The following is an 18,761-nucleotide window of genomic DNA, read 5'->3' as shown; positions in this document are numbered from 1 at the left end:
TTTGACAGCTTGTGGCAGCTGATTAGATCCATTCACTATCTCTCCCTCCCCTTCAGTGCCTAATAAATAATTAAATGTTGTAATGATTGGCATTTTTTAACTATATGTGCCACATTGCATTACCTTACAGTAAATACAAATCGTACGTACAAAACCCCGTAACTAATACTTAGCAAAATTTGTCTAGATTGAGGAGATCTGAAAACAACCTGGTTAGGAAAAAAAAAAAACAAAACAAACAAACAAACAACAAACCACTATGCATATAGTACCCTATAAATATTTGTGTAATTCTGATCCAGGTTCCTGCAGTTCACACTACGCCTGGGCAGCAAGTCCGTGCTGAGCACCTGCAAAGCACCTGACCAGCCCGGGGAAGGAGTGCTGCTGCACTACTCCTACGACAACGGGATTACCTGGAAACTACTGGAACACTATTCTTATCTCAACTACCACGAGCCAAGGTATATGCATAAATATTACAAGGAGTGTTATCTACATGCAGTTAATGCTGGTAGTGGTAGTCACTGCAATGCGGAGAGTAAGTACATCTGCCCACATGGTGTGGGAGTGAGTGGAGTGAAGATCTTTTACTGCACACTGAAAGTTACCACTTTTCCTTAAAATTTTGCAGCTGTTCTAGGCAATTCCCATTTTTGCCTGCTTCTATAAAAATGAACACATGGATTTAATGGCATCTGAGTCTATGGTGATTTGACAGAACAAGCCGAGGCAGTGCGGGATGAGCAGGAAGAAATGTACTTGTGGTAAATAGCGGTATGTCTTTTCCCATGGAAGCAGCCACTTGTAAAGATAAATTAACATAAATTATTCGTAGCTTTGAAGCCATAGATACCTTCACTACATCTTCCTCTGGGATTAGGAGTTTGCAGGCAGCGCAGGACAGCTGAGACAAAATCTGACCATGAGGGTGTCTCCAGGTCAGCAGGGAAATTGCGCCTGCTCCCGTTACGAAGGGGATTACACGACTTTGTGCCTGTGCCTGTGGGCTGGACTTGGTGCCCTGGGAGGTCCTGCCAGTGACCATGCCTGGGAATTGTGCAGATCACAAAGCAGCTGAACAAAGAGCTCATCTCATCTAGCAGCACCTGTGTTTGGTGTCAGATTAGAGAGGAATGTATCTGATGTATTTAGAGCAGAAGGTATTACTTACTGTTACATTTGTGAGACCATCCACCACTTTTAATAAAGCACATGCAAAACTGGGAGTCTCCACAAGCACACCTGTACCGCAAGCCCAGAACAATCTGGGCTGGCTCTGTGCAAACCCACTCAAACCTGGAGGCATCCACCTTCCCGCAGTGCTGCAGCAGAACCAATAAATCCCGATGAAAGGAGATGCTCTGCGAGGGGGCACATGAGAGGCAGAGCCAACAGTGGCATCGCGGGTCCCTTCCCAGCTGGTCCATTCCTGCCCAAGGGTGACTTTGCCCTGTGTCCTCTTCTCTACCCCTCCATCCAGTTCCAGGATAATGCCTGAGTCAGCCGCGCGGGTGGGACTATAGATACATCTGCAAGTCACTTTAGCTATGTGTAGCTTTCATTATTTATATATTGAGCTCAGATCTGCTCATTTAAAAAAACAAAAAACAAAAACCAGATTTCCTGTCTTGTTAATAACTCAATACAAAATTACAATATACAAAAGGTGTTTAAGAATATTCTAATGGGAAAAAAACTTGTAACATTATATTTCCTGGGACCTATAAGAAATACTCAAAAATCTGAGAGGAACAGCTGTATTTGGTAGAAGTATACTGCATGTGGGCTTTAATTTCTGAAGTTTTAAATGTTTCCAAAGGAAAGATCCTAAGAACTGGAACGCTCATAAGCCTTCTACAAAATTTCCTTTCCCGTCCTTTATTATAGTCACATATATATTTTATATGGCCCTGTTTCTAATTCTTAGATTCAAGATTACAGCTGTAGGAATTGTATTTCCCTAAAGGTTTTTAATATGTAGCACTATGAAATTTTTATAACAAAAAGGAAAATACACATTCTGGTGACTGATTTTAATGAAGTTTAAGATATAAGTGTAGTAAATTGTACTGATGCCAGAGATCTTTTTTGCTTTTTGAGATTAAGTATGAAACACTTGATTTCTGTTGTTCTGACAGGGCAAAGAGCTGAGCACAACACACACAGGTTGGAAAGGTTTTGCCATGGGATATGTACACTCCACTTGGGGTAGATAGAAAAATGATAGACATACAAACCTGAAGATAATGCTGGCAATAATTATGATGAAGAACATGAAGAAAGCTTCACCTTTTCGTATTATGTTGTCTGAAAATATCAGCATTTTTGGTAACATAGATGGACTGCTGCAAAGTTTGGCAATCAATCTGTATCCAGAAATTTAATTAATCTTCAGTCATACAAAAAATAATTACACATTTAATGTTCTGCTGAAAAGGTGCATTTAATCTGCTAACATTTGACAGCTGCATTTTTCTTCTGAGCAGAACAGCAGTGGCTTTTCAATATTAGGTATGCGCATAGCTTGAAAGAATGAGATCAGAGCAAAGGTCTCCCAGCTGGTTTTTAAGAAATCTAATGGTAGCTGGTAATGTTAGTAGGAACACTTTTCTTTTCTGCAGCAGAAAAGTCATTAGCAAGAATCTCCCTCCCTCTCCATCTATCTCCAGCAAATCAAAGCCAGACAGGAGAAGCTGTTGTAACTGGAGATGTAGTCAGGTTCTGCATACTAACGTATGTGCCATATACGGTAGTTTACACTAACGTTTTTAAATTGTGTTTGCTTAATCCCCTGGGATGAGAAATTTATTTTAACATGTGTTAAATATTTTAACATCCGATAGGTGTATCAGTGGTGTATGTCATGATTCAGGATTTTCTGTAAATTGCTGTCGGTGAGAATTAGTGTCCACGTGGGCGAGCTTATGAGAGTTAAGAGTAAAAAGGAAGATGCAGGCGTCAGAGACAGCCACCAGCAGAGAAATATGCCTAGGATTATAACAGAGCATTAGCTCGCGCAAGTGCCAAGTGCTTCATGCCGTGCGCTGGATGCAGTGCTCCTCCTAGCCAGGGTACCGGCTTTCTTCAGGTTTGCCCTGCTGAACCATGGAAGACAAAACTATTGGTGCCTTTTAGCATCAGTAGCGATTTCGTGTCATTTGTGCCTTTAAATATTGACCCAAAAGGCCATTGAGTTGCTGCTTATTAGAGAACTCTTGGTAGGAAGAAAGTCCTTGTAGTTTATTCACGTTCCAGAGAGTAACAGGCTTGGTCTTTCTCTTAGAATGGTATGAAGTCATTGAAGCATGTTTATTTGAGCAGCCAAGGAAATGTATGCGCCATACGTAAAGTGTGTGCCCTGCTGGTCCCTTGCCACGAGGACACAGCAGCCGTCGCCTCTGGCTGTCCCTCGACGCTGCTCTCTCCAGCCTACGACCAGCAGAAAGCAGCTCCTAGAAATGCCAGCCAGGATTTTTTGAGTGCTTCCCACTTGTTTAGCCAAGCCATTTGATTATTTCTTGCTAATGGATTAATGTATTCTTCTTTAAAATCAATGTGATATTAAACAGCAGTATTATACATTTACTCTTTACAAGGACAGTTTAGCAAGTCATTTTTAAGAGTGTGGTTTTGCACTAAGAGCACTGCAGGCACAAGACTGTTTCATACACACAGAAAAAAACATTACAACAGGCAGTGTAGAAAGCCTTAAATCTGGAAAAAACGTGGTGCTAAAGTGTAACATGATGTTTCCAGTTTACCTGATTTGTCATTTTATCCACATTTCCTCTAAGAGAGAAAGAAAAATATCAGCTACATGATGAGCTTGCCAAAACCTCTTTTGCCAGCAAGCAATTGGATACCGATGGAGACAAATATCCCTGTTGCCAGTCTTTCACAGCTCACGTGCGTTGCGTGGGGCACCATGGTCCTGGTGATTTATGGAGCTTTCAAGAAGGTGTCGTTGCTGTGGCAATTAATGCATGCTCCCCGCTGCTGTATACGATAATTGCTCCTGGAAATTAGATATTACTCTTAATTTTCTTTGCAGTTTGTCAGTTATAGGTTTGTTGACATAGCTGCCATGACAAATCAGGTGACCTTGCATACCAGGAGAAGCGCCTGGGACTCACCTCCAGTTGCGTCTGTGTGCAACTGCAGAAGAAAAGTGCGCCCCATAAGAGACTACACATAATCACACTGTCTGACAAGATGAACCTTTTCCCCTTTGAACGTGGCAATTTAGAGGGATGGATTCTTCTAAGACAAGAGCAACACAGGCATGATGCCAAGTGCTGTGCAGAAACAAGCACAGATGTTAAGAAGATGGATCTCTTCAGATCAGGATAAAATCCACTGAGTCTGAGAAAGTGGAGCTGGAATTTGTAAATCTTTGTCAGCTGATCATCCCTTTGGCAGTCTAAGCCCCTGGCCTACAGCTGGGTTTCAGATGGAGGGCATTCAAGTTTCTTCTGGCAAGCAAGAGCAACTGTAAAATTTAGAGAGCTCCACAGTAGCAGCAAAATTTACAAAATTGGTGGCTTTTGCACATGGCTGTCTTTCAATAAATACGTTGACTACCAAGAGAACTAATGATTCCCCTGTCTCTGTCACTGGTAAAAACTATACCAGGAGATGATAAGGTATTTGTGGGCTGAATTTAACCCATGATTTTTAGGGTCAGTAAGAAAAAATAACCATAAAATACGTCCCCATCGAATTATTACAAACAGCAAAACTTTCAATAATACTTTTGTTTTGTTTTCCAGAATAATTTCAGTGGAGCTGCCTGAAGATGCAAGACAGATTGGCATTCAGTTCAGATGGTGGCAACCATATCACTCTTCTCAAGGCGAAGATGTGTGGGCGATCGATGAAATCATCATGACGTCAGTGCTTTTCAATAGCATCAGTCTGGACTTCACCAACCTAGTTGAAGTCACACAGTCTCTGGGATTCTACCTGGGAAATGTTCAGCCATACTGTGGACATGACTGGACTCTTTGGTGAGAAACACATATTTATTTCTATTGCATTTTTGTTTTCTTTGTCTATTCATCCTGCTAAGAACCAAGTGATTTCTGCAAATGAGTCTTTCTGGCAGCTATTCAGAGTAATTTTGTCTCATCCTCACATAATGGACAAAAATACGGTTGCTAATCTAATTGAAATTAGCAGTAAGTTTTTACACCCCATTGCACAGAGATTGATGTTTGATGGGAACCTTGTAGCATTCTTTCCCCACAAAATATTTAAAGAATATCCTAATAGAAACAATTCAGAAAATTTTCATAATCTTCACTTAAAATCCAGTCAGGTTAATATGCATATACAGGTTATGAAATAATCTGTTAAGTGCAGACTCTGAATATTTTGTAAGTGATATTCAGATCTGTCTACATAGCCATGAGATTACACTCCAAAAAGGAAAGGCAGCAGAATGTTGGTAGAATGACGTTAGTCATCTGTAGTTATTTTCTCTGGTATTATATCCATTTAGTGATTTACACTGTGATCAGCATTATTATTGCAATTATGCCTAAAATGTGCTGTGTATTTAGAAACAAAAGCAAAAAAACATCACCTGCCCCAAAGCAAAAAAAGGCAAGAAAAAGAAGTGAAAAACAAAGAAAAAGAATATTCTGTTAGAATTGTGTAAAAATAAGCTTTTTTTTTTTTTAAAACGTTAACCTGCTTCACAAAAATTAAATTCTGGAGTACATAGATGTAATATTTGGAATTAATACAAGGGAAATTCAATTTAATCTCTGTGTTTTGATTAAAACTAAATAACAGTTTCATGCTTGTCTGATCAACACATAAACCCAGTATGGCTTTAATTGGCATAGATGTATTTATTTGGAGGAAGTACAATCACAGTAATTATAGAAAACCTGAAAAAAATATAAATAATTTTAGCGTCCCCATGGGCACTCAGAGAAACACTGTTGGAATTTTATTAACAAGTATTTCTGAGCAATCTGATTTGACTTTCTGATCATCTGTCAAACTAAAAGGAGTTGGCTTAGCAGTAGGAACAACACCGAATTTGTTCTAGCGGTGATAATGAGGCAGTAGAAGCACCATTAACCACTTTAATAAGGACAAGGAAGGTACTCACTGCTCATTAAAATGAAACAACATGTTAGGGCTCAAACTCTTTGCATCTTCTTCATCAAAGAGTTGGAATGAAAGCTCTTTAATGACATTGTTTTCCCTCTGTTCTTGTAAGACCAGTTTATCATGGGAAGGGCGGTAAGTTATTTAAGATAGCAGAGGTTCCTCTGTTTTCCTCCTATGACTCTAAATCTGAATCAAAATAATAAATGCTAAGCTAAATTCTCCATCCCATATATTGGCTAGGATTTGTAGTGCTCAGTCATAGTGGAAATGTTGAACTTTCCATGCATCAAATAACCAATCAAAGCCTTTGAAATATTTCCTTGCTATTTATGTATAAGTATTTTTCATTATCACTGGAAGACATGAACTCTATCCTTCACTGACCTTGTTTCTCTCAAGGGAAATTTTTAAACTTACACAAAGTCTGTACAAATGGCTGCTAGTTAAATTAATTATTGTTGGCTTTTCCCAGCTGTGAGTCCATTTGGTTCTCATTTTCTAACTCATGACTTTCTATGAGCAGAGTTTGCAGTAGCACTGACACCATCCTCTTGAGAAAAGTCTGACAACTGCTTTTTCATTAGTAGAACTATGGTAAATATGCTATAAATCATTGTACAGGGTGTCATCCCGAGGCCCCTTTTCACTGAATTGCCTTTAATTGTCTATTAGGCCTCTGTTTCTGCCTCAGAATCTGAAATATTTATCCTTAAAATTGGGGAAAACTGACAAGGGGGATTTTTATTTTTGTTGAAGAGGGAGGTTGTTCTTTCCGATGTCTGACTACATTTAGAAAAGAGAGGTTTGTTGATATGCATATGTTTTGAGCAAAGGTGATTTTTGAGTGGTTTATAATGGTCTATATCTGGAACAGTCACTTGATTTGATTGTAATCGTCAACATTTGGTTTCAGATTGGTTCCTAGACTTTATTGTGGGAAGTGTATTGAGTACACTGAAAGGACTCCGGAACACTTTTTAAACAAAGTGTTTGATGATAATTAACATTAATTCATCACTTCTCCAAAATGCTCATACACAGGCAAGGTTTTGACCCAAATGCTTCTGGAGTGTTACCGAATATTTAAAGCCACTTGCTGAAATGCATTTAAGTATTGATAAGGACACTAAAGCTTTTTTTTTTTCTTTTTTTAATATTCATCTGGACAGAAATAAAATAGCGTTATATAAATAAACTGTCTTCAGTCAGATTATGACCTTATGATTTAACTCAAGGTAACGGACGATGGAGTGTCCCGCCGTCCCAAGCAGCCTGGGGGAAGACTGTAAATCTGTCTCATAATGAACTATCCTGATGGAGCAATGTAATACAGTTGCCCTACATCAGCTTGATAAAATTGTTCATAAAATGTTTTGTCTTTTAGGTTAATTATTACTCTGTAACATGCAGAAAGTTTCTTTCAGGAAATTGGCTTAATTAAAATACGTGAATACATTTAGGAATTATTTAATGAAGTAGGTATGATGTGATGTAAAAAGACATAAGCATCTCCTGCCCCTGATGGAAGCAGAACTGGGGCTGGCAAGGGCGTTTGGGCATCACATCAATATTCTTGGTCAATGCAGCTTTAAAAAAACAGCTGCATCCGTGTGGCTTTTCAGTATTCCTGCAAGTACCGGCCTTGAAAACGTGGTAACTCTGGGGATCCCAGAGCAGTTTGGAGCAGCGCAGATTGGCTGACATTGGCTGTGATATCATTCCCAGAAGTACCAATTAGTTAGCAGTGCTTGGAGGGAGAGCGATTGTTCTGAGGGCACCTATGGGTATTGTGTTCCTGCGCCTCCGCAGGTCTAATTATATACGCGCTAGCAACCTACTCACAGCTACGTATTTATACAAAAATGTAGCCTTCGCATTCTCATTTCTGAAGATTTTTTAGTTAATTACTGTTATGCCAGGGACGTTAGTCTGTCTTTTACAAAGTCCGGAAATGTGTTCTGGCTGCATGACTCCCAGAACAAACAAAGAAAACATTTGGTATTCCAGCAGAAGAGTGTACGCCTAACCACGTACACGGGAGAGCTGGAAAGCAAAGAAGCGGCAAGTAAGGTGGAGCCCCCACCTTTAATGCTACCCTTGTTCAGCTGGAGGCAATTTGTGGATGATAAGGGACTTTGTGAAACCATAATGTGATTTCCTCCCCTTAAAAGAGCTTCTTATGGAGCATCACAGATCGTCTTCATCTCCTTACTAGCTTCCTTTTTCACATTTCTTTAATATGCATTTTAAAGAGCCGTTTTGACTTTAAAACAATGCTTACTTAATGTACTATGTACAATATCCAGTGGCTAAGTTATGAAAATGAATACTGAACTTAAATCATGACCTGAATGCCACCAGTAAAAAAGATCAGAGTTTAAGAATTTTTTTCTAATTTTACACCAGTAATGTTGAAAAGAGGGAACTTTTGTGGAGACAAAGACAAAATGAAACATTTAATTCTTTGCATCTGCTCTGAGCACCAGTCCTTCACTTTTCTTCCATCACTTTGGGGAAGACAGCTTCTAGGCAGACGCTTCATCAAACTGTTCAGTTTCAATTCCTTTATTCTGTTCAGATGAGCTTTAGGTAACTGTGATGTGTTGTGCCCAGGTTTATGTCTGCAATGCCAAATCATCTTCCAAATCATTGCTACATATAACTTTCAGCTGATTACACTGCACATGGCTGACTGATACCTGAGGAGCCTGGTTGTCCTGGCACAGATTTCCCAAGAGGGCTTTGGTAAAACTTTGATTTCCCACATCAGCCATGAAATTTCAAGCTGCATTGTAGAAATTAAAACTGTGTCAGACCAAGTCAGCTTTAACTTTTAAATTTGCAGGTTTTTGTCATTTCGAAAAGTACAAGATAAAGTTTGGAAGAAGAACAAATTTGGGCAAAACAAATTCTTCTGAGATGCATTCAGTTCTAACAATGAAGCCACAAACCATAGGTTGCCAGCTGGACCACTGACGAGTGTACCTTATACCCTCTGCTCAACTTAAAATTATCCTTCCCATTGAGAAGAAAAACACTGACAAGACTGGCTGAAAGAGCAAACATTTGAGATACAGTTTTCCAGGGCAACTTACTGCCTTCTGGTCTAGTTGTCCATGACAGTACCGCAGCAGTGAAGGGGATGTCCATCCACAGTCGGTTTGTGGTGCTGATCAATGTAGACTGGGTAGTTTCATATAGCGCCATGAGTTGGATCATCCTTCAGGAGAGGAAGTCACAGAGAGCAAGGTCAGAGAGTAAAAAGGAGCCTGGATCTTAACCTGTGCCAAGTAACAGCAATTTGATAATAACAACACTTATGTCAGCTTTCAGTAATTTCTTCTAAAGCTTTAAGGTAGGATGCTGACATTTATGGCTTAACTGCTCTCTCTGGAAAGGACACTATAGAAAACAGTGTGGGTCAGTGAATTAATTTAAAAGAGTGCTAAGTAACACTGGCTTGTATTCCTAGTCCTTACACCGACTTCGTCGTAACCTTGAATTTTACAGGGGTAGAAGCTAATATGTTTTATTGTACTCTATTGAAAGATTAGGATTGCTTATTTAAGGTGATAAACTGGAACTTACTCGACCATAAGAGCAACCTTGAACTAGATTATTCTCTTCATCACCACTGTACTGAATGTCACTTTTCATTTTTGCATGATGATTTGCAGTGATTTTCTGTGAAAAGATGCAATCCCTATCCTAAATTGTTCACATTTAAGAACAGTCTTAGAAAATGTTGAAGCTGAAAGGACTACAGTACTTCTGAAGACACTAACTAAACATCTCAAACTAAGGAGAGGGAGGCGATTTTCATTCTACGTGAACTTTTCTTAAAAGCATTCTGTTTTGAAGGCTAGTGTGCAGGATTCAAAGTTTAAGTTGTTATTTCTTCCTCCTTATACCTCTCTTGCATTTGAATTTTTTTTCCTTTTGAATAGTGCATAGAAGAAAAACCTGCATTTAAACTGAAATAACCTTGTAATTTGAAACTATGTGTTGTGTTACCATGTATGTGGTAACTGGGTACCTTGTATCATATACAAGGCTGGATGTGTTGCAGACATTAATACTGACAAAATTATCTTCTCCAATCCACTGGATAATATCTCTTACATCAGTACATCCTGCAGAAAAGAAGCTGAGGATAGGTGATACTAATTCTGAAACACAGTCAAAAGTCAGTGAATGCATTGCATATAGAATCACTTGAAAAATCAATGGAATGAAAAGTCTATGTAATAAGAATATTTTAAACTAAATGCAGTGTATCTTTATTGTCCAGTGTTTGAATGAAATTACAGCTGTTACTGTGACATGACCTTAGGCAATGGACACTCCTGGGGAATTAACTTTCTTTTTGTTGTTTTTTCTGTGTATTATCCTTTGCTTGATCCTAACTTGATCCTTAATACAAAGAGCATATAGTAAGAACTAACAGAATAATTCAGTGTTTCACACTCTGGGGTACTTCAAGGCCTTCCTGGTAATTTGCAGAAGTACCAACGGAAAGATGCTTCTGTGCGTGGTCCCATCCCATGTGCCAATCTGCAGAACAAAGAAAGAAGCATCGCTGTATTTAACCCAGAACCATTCATAACGTTCCCTTCTGAATTATTTTGGAGATGGATCCTGATTCTTTCCTTACCTTTCTCAGTTTTACAGGAGATTCAAAGTTAGCTTCTAGCATGCGCTACGTGGAGACCCAGTCTATGCAGATTGGAGCTTCGTATATGATACAGTTCAACTTGGTAATGGGCTGCGGTCAGGCGTTCACTCCTCATATGGACAACCAGGTGAAACTGGACTACTCCGCCAACCATGGCCTCACATGGCATCTTGTTCAGGAGGTGAGGCTGGCAGCGAGGGCCTTTGTCTTCCATAAACTCTGCTTATACAAAGATCATCTGAAATATACTTGTGGCATTAAACAAAGGAGGATGTTTTCCTCATTCCCCTTTCTATAAAGAAATTGTCAGATGGAATCAGTCAAAATGACTAATAGAAGTATTTAAACTGTTTTTCATGATATTTGGAAGAAAGGTATCTGAGAGCCTGAAACACAAAATTCTGATAGGAACAGACCAAGTCTGAGAAAAGAACTGGGGCATAGATAGACAGAGCTACAGAGTAATGGCTGAGATGTTTCCTGCGCTATTGCTTTGTTTTTCAAAGCAAAATGCATCTACTGTTTCCTGGCATTTAAATGGATAGAAATTCTTTCTGCTCTTGTGCGCAACCATTTCGTAAATGGAAAGCGCATTCCTTCGGGGGATTGTAATGTAGAGCCTTTCATCTCCCATCCCTGGTTCAAACACAGTCCAGGGCCGTAATGACCGGCTGTTTCCCCGTCTCTGCTAGAAGTGCAAATAGCAGTGTTGGCTGCTATTTCCCCGTGTGGCTCAGCTCTGTCTCGGCACAAATATGAATAGCGCATTTAGCCATAATTTGTGCTTTTGTTTTCCCTCTTAGATGGCAAGCTGGACTTTCCCTGGCCTCAGGGTGAACTAACCAAGGTCCTTAGGCTGCCTCTGAGCAGGTTCAGATGGTATCAGGGAGCTTGCCCTGCTGCCTTTTTGCTGCCTGCTCTGTAGGTTCACAGAGGAATTTGAACATCCAGTCCCACATCTTCCATGAGCACTGAAAGCGTTGTCCTGTTACCTTTTGCCATGTTGTGTTTCGCCACATTTACTTCGGTGGGCAGAGTAGGGAAATGGCAATAACTGAATTTTTAAACTTTGCGAATCCAAGTAATGCTTTCTTACCTTAAACAGAATTTAGAGGAAAGCTATAAATACTGTATTTCAAACGATATTCATGTCTTTTATACCTAGCAGGCATCATCATGGTGTCCAAGAATAGTTCCTAGTGGTGGGTGTTTGTGGTTTATCCTTGCCGTCAATGGAAGATCAGTTGCCTTCAGATTTTAGTGCTCCTTTCCTCTCTCACTGGAGCTGAGTTCAGAGAGAAGAACTTGCAGCCAAATCATTTTTCTCACACCACCCATGTTGCTGTGATAAAAGAGTAATAGAGAAGGCTATCTGTAGTCTATTTCAAGGACATAATCTGGCAAATACACAAAACACTAATTAATGAAAATGTTTGAAAGTTTTGTTTGCTTCACACACACTGATGAGATCCTGTTTTATAAGATCTTTTAGGGCAGATGAATCAATGAAAAATGTTTGAAAACTGCTGGAAAGGAAATTAAGCCTTTAGAAAATCTGCTGAAAAAAATAAAACAGAATAAGCTATCAGATTTTCATTTAATACTGTTAGATATTTGAGCAATAAATTTCTCTGTAAAATAATATATTCTGCCCTTCTTCATATTTAATTTATAACTATTACTATGTAATTTAACTATATTAATATTCTTAATTGTTTAAACTACTGTAGAGTATCAATGCTTTATTATTAATTTCATAGCAGTCAGAGTATGCTACTTGCGTAGGCAAGTGTCTGTCCCTTGTGCCTGGCACTCTACACGGGGATGAGCACAGCAGTGAACAGCGAAAGACGCTCGGAGACGTGGGGATGGTCAGGAGGAGCTGTGCTGGGGCAGTAGTGACAGAAGGGATTCTCTGAATGGGTAGCTAGAAAAGGAACACACAGGTTGGTGATAACATTCAAGCGCTTTACTAATACCTCATCAAAACCATAGCACAAAAGTTTTGGGTGCTGTTTTAGCAATATATAAATAAAGGAATGGAATATTGCAGAAAAATGGAGTAACACGGGAAGAACAGGTCTAGAAATCTGTAAGAGGCTGGGAAAATGGACTGTGTTTATATTTAATATAAAAATGTGATAACAATCGGATTTTTTGAGAAGGAAAAAGAAAATTTTGGGAATAGACCTCCCTAGGAATCCGAGTTAAATACAGGAATAGTCATAGAAGCATGAAGGAGGAATTTACACCACTTGTGGTAGGTGTCAAAGTTAATCCAGCTGCAGAGCATGGTAAGGGCCTCTGGAGGCCACTTCAGTAGACCGCATTTGGGTGCTCCCACGTGACTCTGGCCATTCCTGCTGCTGCTCCTCACTACAGATGGAGGGAGTCGGGGGAGCCAGCATCCTCAGGCCTCACAAGTAGTCCTCTAAAATGACTGGTATAATGGTCCAGAGGTCGCTTTTGTAGACTTACTCCTCAGTGGCCTTGTAGACTTACTCCATAGCGCTAGATGCTGGGGTGAGAACAGTAAAAAAATGAGCTAGACATCCTCATGGAGGAAAACAAAAAATTACTTGTCACTAATGCCAAACGTATCTCTTTAAATGAGTCATATGGTTTTCTCCTATCCTGAATTGTACCCCTGTTAGTTTTCTGAAAAATTTTTGGATCATGCTAGGGTTTTTCTGCTTCTGGGTCTTTTGCTGCAACATCTGGACCCAGGCAAGCTCCTGGTTCAGTGAATGTTTAACCCTCGCTTCTGTTCCCAATTCTGCCGCAACATTAAATCTGGTTTTGAAATGTTTTACTTTAAGGAATGTCTTCCCAGTATGCCAAGCTGTCAGGAGTTTACATCAGCAAGTATTTACCACTCCAGCGAATTTACTCAGTGGAGGAGAATCACTGTCCTTTTACCACAGAAGACTTGGTGAGCATTTCTTTCTTCTTTTTTTTTTTTTTTTTGGGTGCAGATAGTTCATCTACTTTGATATTGCTGTGACAGAGATCAAGTCCTCTGTAGACCATACTCAAGCCGGTGGGTGGGGGTTGCCAGGGTACCAGGGCTGACCCAGTTGCAGGTATTTAACATAAAATGCCTGCCTTACATAATTAGAGAGTGAAATGTTGGTGAAGTCACCAGAAACTATTGTTTAGGATTGTTTTTAATACATACTGTGACTCTTCTAATAGAAGTTCAGACCTTTTCAAAAATAGTGGTGCTTGTCTGTAAATGGCCCCCTGGAGGAAGGCTTTATTTGGATTGTTAATTTTTATTTTGCACATTCCTTATTGTTTACATCTTCAGACCAAAGCCTTGTATAAACAATAACTAATGATTCATTTCTGGGAATTTTTTACCTCTTGTTTCTTTTTATAGCATGTCTTCAGAAATAACATTGTCTTCTGCAAAAAATAGCAACGAAAATTATCAGAAAGCCCTACCCTATTCATCTTACTGTAATAAAATTTGTTTTGCCTGCCCTAATGTTTTTATTTATTTAACTAGATGATATCTTCCATTATTTATTTTAAAAGCTTTATTGTAGCATACAACTAAAAAGTTGTCATAAATCTCAATAATCTTAAGGGCTTCCTTCATTTGAGAATTAAATTTTTCCAATTAGAGTTACACCTTGCTTATGTTTGACCTGAATCCATCACAGCAGTTGCAGTGAGAGCTTGCTCAGATTAAGTTCTCATTGTATTTCCCTGTCCTTCATAATTTTTCTGCACTCTCCACGGCCTCAATACAACCTACTTCTATCAACCACCCCACGGTGATACCTTCTTTCAAAATACTGGCCATTTTTACTGTACAGACAATATTCAGAATTTCATATTTCCAGGCAAAACATCAGTGGCAAATATTGAATCCTTAAAGTGTATCAGGTCAGATAATTCCAAATGGCATAAGAAAGTCTACAAATAGCTGCTTTGTAGTTAGATTATAATGTACTAAATCTTTCATGCCAATGTGTGCCACCAGCTGTAAAACTGTGGCTGACATAGGCACTTGGGAGTCTAAAAAGTGTCTACAATTTTGCAGGATATACTTCAAAGTATGTTGTTATTTTTAAATTTATTTATAGTATATATACTGTACTCAAAGTTATTATTATACGCTGTATAGTTGATGTTAATATCAATGTTGTGGGCTTTTTTTTCTTTAAGATCTGATAATTTTCCTCAGCATATGAAGTGTCAGAAGCAAATAATTCCATTTTAATTTAGGGGACTGGGGAGAAAAATTATGATGAAATCCTAGCTGGGTTCCTATATTATGCTGTGCACAAATCATAAATATTTCACACTCTATCTTGTATCTGAAGGGATTCCCGTGCGTTAGCAGAGTTTTGTTTGTAATTAAGGTACAAATTACCACTGAACATTACTTTGCTCTTCATAAAACAGTTTTTCAGTACGACTGTTGTGCTGTGGAGTAATGGGGGTGAAAAGGAAGGGTGGCTCCATGTTCCGCGCCAAAAGCCATCCAGCACACCAGATGCATCTCAGCTGCTTTCCCTCTTTTTTTGCCTCCTTTCCGCCGATAAAGAGCAGACCGAGGGCTCAGTCGCTTCTTTGGGTTGAGACTGCGAGGGGATTTTTTTCGCATTTTTAAAGCACACGTACTAACACAGGGCAGGTTTCCGCCTTTACAAACCTGGGGGGTTACTGGTGAACATTTGATGTGCAGAGCTCCTCCGCCAGCCTGGCCACACAGAGGGCATCATCCCGGGGGCCCGGCAGTGAATATGGTCCACAGGGCTCTTCTTCGGGGTGCCCTCCCTCCCTGTCCTCTCCCTTCCCCACCCACACTCTGCTGCAACAACCACCCATGGGTAAAAACTTAGTAATGGCCAGGAAAATCAGTGCAGAGGGTGAGAGGCAGGTCTTCCGCCTCCCCAAAACCAGGGGGAGGGGAAGGGGACTCTGGGGCCCTCCCTTTTGGCTCAGCCCCACAAGACAAGGGCTGCCAAATACGCAGCCCGCCTTGTGCTTACTGCTCAGGGAAACAAAACCACCTAAACGAGGACTCGGGACCAGGGCCTGAGGTCTTGTTAGCCTTGCTCTGGCCCTCGGTAGCCTCGACATGCCCTCGCACCCCTGCACAGCCCCGCTAGGATTGCCAGCGCTTTTATCCCTGCATGCACAGCTCTTTGCTGAGGGTTTGCACCTTGGGTGCATAGGTAGCATCAGGCTGTGTTACTGTGCTCGTGCAGCCAGAAAATTGTTCATAACAGCACCTATTGCTCTTGTGAAACTTTCTGGGCGTGTTGGTATTTCTGCACATCTGTAGATGTTCTGCATCTGGTAAGCATGAGTATACAAGGTCCCTGTGTTCTCTGAGATTTGGGGTGTTAGGAAATGTGCTGCAACAGTGAGACTTGTATTGCAGGAATGGAATGTATGCACCTGCTTGCTGAAATTGTATTGTACTTGAACTGAACATTTCTAACACTGATGAAAATTAATTTCAGTTTTATGGGAGGCATTTACATATGAACAGGCCTTAATGAGATACAAGCAGCTGTCAGTTGCTGACTTCATAAACAAATCAACACCTAATGACTGAATGAGAGTTTCAGGATAATTGGGTAAATGTAATTATGGTAACTCAGAAGGTAGCAAATATAATTTTATCAGCTACAAATTTGCATTAGATCGTTAGGTTTTTTAATATCAGGAGAGAAGAAAATTATTTTAAGTCACATATCTGAAAAATTTTATAACAGAAAGAACATCGTTTCACTCGCAATGCATCTGGGACTCACCATGATTTCTTTGCGCTTATGCAAAATGTCACGCAACAACAGTGACTTTTATTTGACATCAACCTGACTTAGATATAATGTCATCAGAAAGCCAGATTGCCTTCCAGTAGCATCAAAAAAACTGGGAAGAAATACGAGGAACTGGGGAGGTTTGTTTTGCTTGTAATAAAATGCTTTCATAACTCCTCAGTACTGCACTTCCCATTTGAATAGGTGTCCAAATGGTGACTGTCCAGAAAGCCAGTATTTTATCACTGAGAATGCAGCTGACACTCAGCTCCTCATTCTCTTTTCTTAATTAACATGGCTTTTTAAAATTGTTGATTACCATTTTTAACAGCATAATCCTCTTAAGCTGTTGTTACCTTGAGGTGCAGAGCAGCCTTGGAAAGCTTTCAAACACAGTGAGCAGGACTGGCTTTTCAGCGGCGTTGCTTTCGCAATTGCGAATTCAGCCTAACGCGTTTCCCCTCGCCCAGAGAGGAATCTGAATCCGTGAGAGCTTTTGCTGCCTGCAGCCGTGTGACAGTGGCCCCGCTTCCCACAGGCCCCCGTGACCTCCCCGCTGGGTGGGAAGGCGAGGGCAGCCCCGCGCCCTGCTGCAGCTCGGGGACCGCAGCGGCGGAGCTGTCCCCAGGGGAGAGATCTCTCTGTCTGCAGCTAAAAATAACCCTGCCTGCTAGGATGTGGCTCCCCAGGGACTGTCCCCAGCCATCCGGCTGATGCACACACTTCCATTTTAGCCACATGTTCATCTCCAGGTGGCAACACTACTCCTCCCTTCCTTCCCTCCCCTTCAAGGAGGGAAAGAAATCTTCTGCCATCTCTGCATTCATCTGGGGGAGCTTCTAAGTAACAAGTGGAGCTGAGGTCACCCTTAGCTTGACGTTCAGCCAACATCTGTGACTCGAGGAGGAAGACAGAGCCGCCCCAGCAGCGTGTAGCTCTATGCTCTGCGCCTTGCAGGATGGCAGTCCCCTACGGCCGGGCAGCTCCCTGCAGCAGGAGGGGTACGATGAGCTTATCCAGGGAAACATTTTGCTCAGGTGAAACCTACGCGAGCCCCAGCACGGGCTGTCAGCCCTGATGTCAGCTCTGCGCCTTGCGGTGCTGCAGGGGGGTCTTCTCACTGGGGTTTCAGGTGCAGTACTCCCCTGGGCACAGAGGTGTACCTTGTTATTGCCCGTGGGTGGGCTCTCCCCACTGTTTTTGTAGGGCAGGTGTGAGCCTGGTGCCCCAAAACCAGCCATGATGCACCCACATGGTGCTGGGAAGTCATGGGGTTTTTTTGCCTGCTGTAAAACCTTTCTTTGGTTTCACTCTTGTTATTTTCCTCAGTGCACACCAGTCATTACTGTCTTTCTGAAGCACACAGTCTCTGCCAGGGTTCTCTGTGGTGCCATTGATGCTCTGTAGCAAATGTGAACACCACCACCGAGGTGATGTGCTGGCTTCAGAGCACTCAGAAAATAAACAGTAAATAATTGTGGTGAATATTGACTGTCTATCGTGCCTATGCAAGCTTAAGAAGTCCTTCATGTGCAGGTTACTGGCACTGTGCACTTTTAATGGATAATTCATAGCTCTTGTAATGTAGCCCATCAATACATTATATCCTGAGGGAGTATTTAATCAGCAGATCTGCCTCCACAGATTAGCTCTGCATGCTGTAAAAATGCTTACAATATTTTCAATATCAAGTAGATACTTAAAACAGACAACAAGGGTCATTTCAATTAAAAATCAAGCCCTTAGTCAGCTTCACTTGTTTTTTAAAGAAATTTAAAATTGCTATTCTAAAAATTTCTCCAAGCATGTACTAAAATAATCTTTGTATGCTTGTAGTATGCAACTGGATGGTTAACTGATCTGCTGTACTGTCCATTTTAGCTGCACAGGCCACCTCTATATGTTTTTCCACTTCCATACATGCGAGCGGGTGGCTCAGTCACCTTTACAATATTCATTTTAACAGGTCATTCTACATAATTGGGGGGTGGGGGGGGTGGGTTCCTCTTAAATTAAAGTGACAGCATTATATCCCATGCCATCATACCATAGCCATATGGCTCAGAAACAAGCTAGGAAAGAAGCTCCTACTTCTTATAGCAACCTCCTGCTTCTCATCCTCAGCCCACCCAGCCGGCCCATGGCCAGGCACAGGTCTGTCCCAGTTTAACGTC

General features: G+C 40.8%; 1 protein-coding gene across 1 annotated transcript in view; it reads left to right on the top strand.

Annotated features, from left to right (window-relative positions):
* RELN (reelin) overlaps positions 1 to 18,761 on the top strand; it is a 298,352-nt gene that overhangs the window by 199,715 nt on the left and 79,876 nt on the right. Inside the window, exons 19-22 of the mRNA XM_087765536.1 lie at positions 303 to 464; positions 4,773 to 5,009; positions 10,790 to 10,982; positions 13,621 to 13,733. Of these exons, the coding sequence (XP_087621662.1) occupies positions 303 to 464; positions 4,773 to 5,009; positions 10,790 to 10,982; positions 13,621 to 13,733 (705 nt within the window). The remainder of the gene's footprint in view (positions 1 to 302; positions 465 to 4,772; positions 5,010 to 10,789; positions 10,983 to 13,620; positions 13,734 to 18,761) is intronic.

Source organism: Nipponia nippon, unplaced genomic scaffold (assembly GCF_047370975.1).
Source record: "Nipponia nippon isolate SJK-2023a ecotype South Korea unplaced genomic scaffold, ASM4737097v1 scaffold_3, whole genome shotgun sequence".
Taxonomy (NCBI): Eukaryota; Metazoa; Chordata; class Aves; order Pelecaniformes; family Threskiornithidae; genus Nipponia; species Nipponia nippon.
This window is presented reverse-complemented; position numbering and strand designations above follow the sequence as displayed.